The sequence below is a fragment of the Dufourea novaeangliae genome, unplaced genomic scaffold (assembly GCF_001272555.1).
Source record: "Dufourea novaeangliae isolate 0120121106 unplaced genomic scaffold, ASM127255v1 scaffold11, whole genome shotgun sequence".
In the NCBI taxonomy this organism is placed as follows: Eukaryota; Metazoa; Arthropoda; class Insecta; order Hymenoptera; family Halictidae; genus Dufourea; species Dufourea novaeangliae.
Window position 1 is genome coordinate 67,412 of NW_015373895.1, and position 5,659 is coordinate 73,070.

The following is a 5,659-nucleotide window of genomic DNA, read 5'->3' on the forward strand; positions in this document are numbered from 1 at the left end:
GAGTCGAAATCTCGCCACGAGCCGTAGGTATTCCATCGTTCTCCTGATGGGCAGAATTGTCAAAAATCGATACTGTCAGGCAACACTGTCTTCGCGTAGTAAATACACAAACCCAACTTGATGGTAATGGGGAACAAAATTTATTTGTGGGTATTGCCGTTAGATGTCATATTATTAAGCTGTTCCAATTATCGATTAAGTGTTTTTGTTAGTGTCCGATTGATTATATCAGCGCTTCGATCGATTCGGAGTCGGTCCCAAAGGAGTCTCCCCCCTTAATACATGTAGCATAAAACTTATCAAATGTTTGGGGTATCCGCCCCCTGTGATAATATTTACATATTGAACAGATACCAGCTATCGGGTGTAGTTTTAAAATAGCCGCTTTAATTTCTTATATCAGGGACGTCTTTGTCAAGTCTCTTTTGGCTGATAACAATTGTATATTGAAGGTTGTAGAAATCATTATAAAAACAATGAAAATGATGAGAATAGTTACTTCGAAGGAAAGGAATTAACCATAGTTCATTCTTTATTCTCAGGTTTTGAGAAGTTTTCAAGACAATAATCGTGTAGAACAACCCAGACGATAATCGAGAGGAGTCTGTATGTACCCGGCTGTGGCTACCGGTCGCAGGCGACTACAATGTCAAGCTGCGATTAGGTAATAGAGACAGAACAGTCGCGCACGACTTCATAGTTTATGGTTTTATAGATTGCAATACCCACGTGCCAAGGAGTCGCGTACGACCGAATACCAGTTTGCTGAAACTTTTCCAGAAAATGATTTACGAAACGTCCGCAACATGAATTCTTTTCATATTCAATATGTTCTTATGTAGTATACGCAATACCAGTAGAAAAAGTTATAGTGTCTAACAGTAATTTTGACTTCATTTTTATAAAAAAAAATTTGATGGATAATTTCACAAAGAAGACAAGCAAGTTTCATTCTTCAAGTTAATAATGTGGAATTAGTTGTAAATTTTGATATTTTATATTCAACGTGATACTACTTGAACAACTATTTTATAATAATTTCATTTACGCGATATGTAGGGTTGTTTGGAAGGTGCAATAACAATGCAATAGCCACTTCTGTATCATACAGTAATTTTTTTTTCCCGACATGCACTGGTTCAATTTATTTTTTGCGCATTATTGAAACATGTTTTTTGTTGTAATATTTTTTAATGTTGTATAGCGCAGTAAACAAATAAACAAGAAAGTGTAGTTCAACAAATGCATCAGTGACTTACCTCGTCTTTGGAATAATTGTCACACATGCCAGTCACACCTTCCTCGTTGAAAAGTACCCAGTAATTGAAAGATACCACAAGCCGTGCAAATGTTATCGCATTCGACGTATTCTATATTGTTATCAGCTCTTGATATAGAGTGGCATGGATTTGTACATTATATGTGTCGCACTTTTTTGATTAACATTAATACAGTGAGCGGATGCAAGTATCATTAGGAGCACCTAATTGATTTTCTATACCCTAATATTTGTTTAAATGAAGAAAAAAGCACAGAAAAGTTTCAGTTTTGTTCAAATTTGTTTTCTTCACTTTCACATTATACCATCATCGGAAGTGCTTCAAAACGAAGGGTGAGAACGTTGCGACGCATCGTTGCTCGGGCAATTACTGAACTGTTTAATGTTGATCCACTGTGTTTCTGTACACTTGATATCACAAGAAAATGTTACGCAATTGAATTTCAGTTTTTAATGAACATAAGGGTCGTGATACGTTTGCCACTTCGCTCGTGAACTTAATTATTTTCTTCGTGGGACAAGCATGCGATCGCTGTGCCTGGAAGACTGTTTTCTTCAGAGTTTGGCGGTTCGCCTGTCCAGAAACGTCAGGTCGCTATTATACGAGAGTTTTCTTAAACTCTTGTCTCACAAGAGTTATGAGACTTTTGCTTTCGAAATGGGCTGTGCGCTTTCGTCATACGAAATCAATATTTTGTCGGTTGGAATTGTGGTTTTAGGCTCTTCATACAAAATACACCTTTTTAGCTCAGCCTCTGCGGAAGTTACATGGAACAAGAAACTATTCACAAAAATGATTTTTCATCTAAAATGAGACTGAAGCTTTTTCGAGTTCAGCGGTGTTCTATTAAACAGCAGAACCAGTCAGTTGGGGTTTTCCAGTTTGGAACACATTGGCGAATTAAATGCATTGATTCTACGGCCTTTAATGTCAGGAAGGCTGTAATTCAGTGCAGTGTAATGCAGCGGGGCTATCCATTCGATGCATTTCAGCGCAGAAGTAATTTGAAAAGTATTTTTTCAACAACCACCGTAAGGCTTGTTCCTTGAATTTGACAGCCCATTCTGTATATGTGCTCAAAACAGGTCAGGTTTGATGCACTCTTGCGTCATTGGTGCCGTTATTGGGCTACAACGTAACACAAGACCAAAGGATTTCTACTTATCTATAATCACTTAATAATACCAGTTCGTTGCAGGCTTTTTCAACACTATTTTTCCAAAAAACTTAAACTTTCCATTCAGGTTAAACGACAGTCTCTGCAGACGGCCAACAGGCAAGTAGGACCGGCAGGTCCGAAAACTTTAAACAACCTTCACTGTCATCGCCAGCCACATTGTTACGGTTATTCACTTTGCAACGTTTCCCGCTGGTTTGGCACTGACGCAATCACGAGTAGTTTATCTCGCGACATCTTCGGACAGTGGTCCAAGTAACGACGCGGCGAATTTAATTTCCTCCGGTGATGGGACACTCGCGAACCATCCAGGCGTATTCAGATCAGTTTGAACGTCAAGTCGAGGATCGAAAAGTCCGCCCGCGGACAAAAGCAAAATTCTAGCTGGCTGTTCAACCTTCTCTTCCTCATGTTTCCCGTGTAGCCACGTGGGTACCGGACATTTCCGATCTCCGGAAGACGTTCGAGGCGTTGCCGCAGCTGGGATTTAAGTGAAATGCATACATAGCTGTTGGCAGTGTGGAAACGAGAGGAGAGACGTGGATCTGGTCGATAGGCGTGCGCTCGCGCACCTCCACGACGTGTCGAGGGAGTGAAGTGCAATTGGCGGTTTCCTCTCGACATGGTCCAGAAGTTCAATCAAGGGAATTCAGATGCCAAGTATTATTTCACAGGCATAAATTATCGCTGATCAATAACGAACGACATTACGGTGAAACAATGTTATTTCGTTATTTTAATCGATAGAATAGTTGATTACAGTTTACAGTTCGCAATTTGCATCTTATTTTTATTTTCTATTCCTAGATAGCACATGGCGTCCAATGACGTCTTGAAGACGGTTTAAAGACGCCTTCAAACCTAAAACAGCCGTAAAATAGGCGTCTTTAAGGCGTCGTGTGCTGTATGGGCTTCCATTGACAAATTTTCACCCATTTCTCAGACAATTTTCGTATCTCAGTTATGTAAAATTCCTATCTTTTTGGTTAAGACTTAAACGTGCTTTTCAACGACTTTTCGCTTTACGAACTGTTTTTCCCGACACTGAACGTTTCAGCGAGTCGAATGAATGATCATCTGACAGGGCAATGTCTAGTAAATAGGATAACGTTTCGAAATTTTCCAATCGTACTAGTGCCCAAATAGCAGATAACGCCTCGAAGCCGCCCATTTGACGGTTATTTTGGGTCTAAAGCGACTTTAAGTCGTCTTCAAGGCGTCATGCGCTATCTTGGTGTAGATTCCTTCATACGTTTCATACAACCTGGTGAAAACGCGCTGTGTAATCCTAAGTACATACGGAACGACAAATAACATGCACGGAACATATATTCGTAGCGTGCCTTGACGACAATGCATGTTTATCAAATCAATCAAGCTTTTATTGCGCCACTAAGAAAGATACGGCTTTCGTAATGCAATCAGCTTTCCGAACGACACAATAAAATAGTTTTTAATTTCATAAAATACGTTTTCAATAATTAATTTTAATAATCACCGTTTTGCAATCTTGTCCTATCGGTCGGTATTGTTTTGTTGTTAAATAGGATGATCAATATTTTATTTTGTAATTAACAAGATAATTAAAAGTTTAAGAAGGGCGTTAAATACGAAGCGTACTCGAAAAGTAAAAACTTATTGGCCGTTATTAATGTACATATAATAAAAGAACTCAGTTCAATTAATCGAGAACCATAGCTAGGATATTTTGCACATTTTTAAACTTGCCTCGTGTGGTTATATGTACCACTTGTTTCTTCATTTACAGCAGTATCTACATAGCAGGTGGAAGAAGATAAATCACCTTAAGAATGATCTAATTCCTATTTATTAAACAAAGCAAATTAAATTCTTTATATACATTTTTTTAGACTGTCTTTGTTGACATACACGTGTGAATAATGCTATAAATTATGCCAAGGAGTTGTCTTATCTCTAAAACCAGTTTCGGGTGAAAAGCTACATCCAACAAAATTTTGATAACTTCCAGTCCAGTATTCGGTAGTAACTTTCATTTGCGATAAGGCGCAACTTGTTACGTTGTCCACGCCTAGTTAGGCGTGGGATCTTTTCTGCTATACATATTGTAGAAGTGCATTTCTGTTTTCTATACATATATACAGATCTGTCTAATCTCACTTACTAGTATGACATTTTTTAAAAATTAGTTTCTTTTATTTTTATGCCAATATGTTTGAATTTTATTAAAATATAATTACATAAATAAATAATGCTCACCTTTTTGAGTCTCTTCCATACTAGAAATTTCCTTTTATTTTAAAATAAACACTACAAAAAAAGAATTTAATTTTAATCGAGGTAAAACAGGGACATTAAGGATAAAATCTCACAATGTTAACAATGTTATCAGTCAGGGGGGGTAAAAATATTAACACATCGACTGCCACAATGAAAAAGGCTGTACGTAGCCAGACACACATTATTTTGTTTTTAAAGTCATAAATCGTTGAAAATGTATGCGTTTTGTTAATAGAGGCTGTTGGTCGTATTTCAAATTATACTGCAATATTAAATATTACGCAAAAATTTTGTAACTCTGGGAAGGGAGGAGGGGGGGGGGCAAAATCCAATTTCTTTTGTAGGGTGGGGTAAAAGCCACTTTTTTGTCCAGGGGGAGGGGGCAAGTGCGAATACGTGTGAATGAGAAAACGTGTGACCGAGGGGCGTTCCCTATGATCAATTAACGAGTCGACAATTATCGAGCGTCTACTTTACAGTAAACATTCGATTCCCGCACAAGTCAGGGCTGTAGGGGGCTAAATCTTCAGAAATCGTGAAGGAATCGGTGACCAGGAATCCAACCAATTTACGAGATGGCGTTGCGCTGAATTTAATGACAGAATCGCGCGTCAGGTGGTGTTGACAGATGTCATATTTGAATTTGACTAGGTATAGAATAGACCTATCATCCAATGCTTTTCTCTGTCCTACGTTTATAGGGCTACGTAGCCCTGTTATCATTTTAGTGTCAATACCCGACGTTACCGATAAAGCATGAATTCTGAGTATTATTAGCACAAATGAAGTGTTATATATTCCATTCATATTCCGAGTATCTATATGATTTGACGGGAATAAAAATATCCGATGCTTCAGTTTAAGGTTAAGGGATAAATATGACAGTCATGAAACATGAAACGGAAGAGTATATATTTTTTCACTTAACTACAAGGCAACTTAT

At 38.0% G+C, this 5,659-nt stretch overlaps 1 protein-coding gene across 1 annotated transcript in view; it reads right to left on the bottom strand.

The window, feature by feature from the left end:
- The window catches only part of LOC107189817, a 10,137-nt gene extending 8,505 nt beyond the window's left edge, over window positions 1-1,632 (bottom strand). The window contains exons 1-2 of the mRNA XM_015578489.1: window positions 1,585-1,632; window positions 1,260-1,370 (exon numbers count right to left, since the gene is read on the bottom strand). Of these exons, the coding sequence (XP_015433975.1) occupies window positions 1,260-1,370; window positions 1,585-1,632 (159 nt within the window). The remainder of the gene's footprint in view (window positions 1-1,259; window positions 1,371-1,584) is intronic.
- Window positions 1,633-5,659: the final 4,027 nt, after the last annotated feature.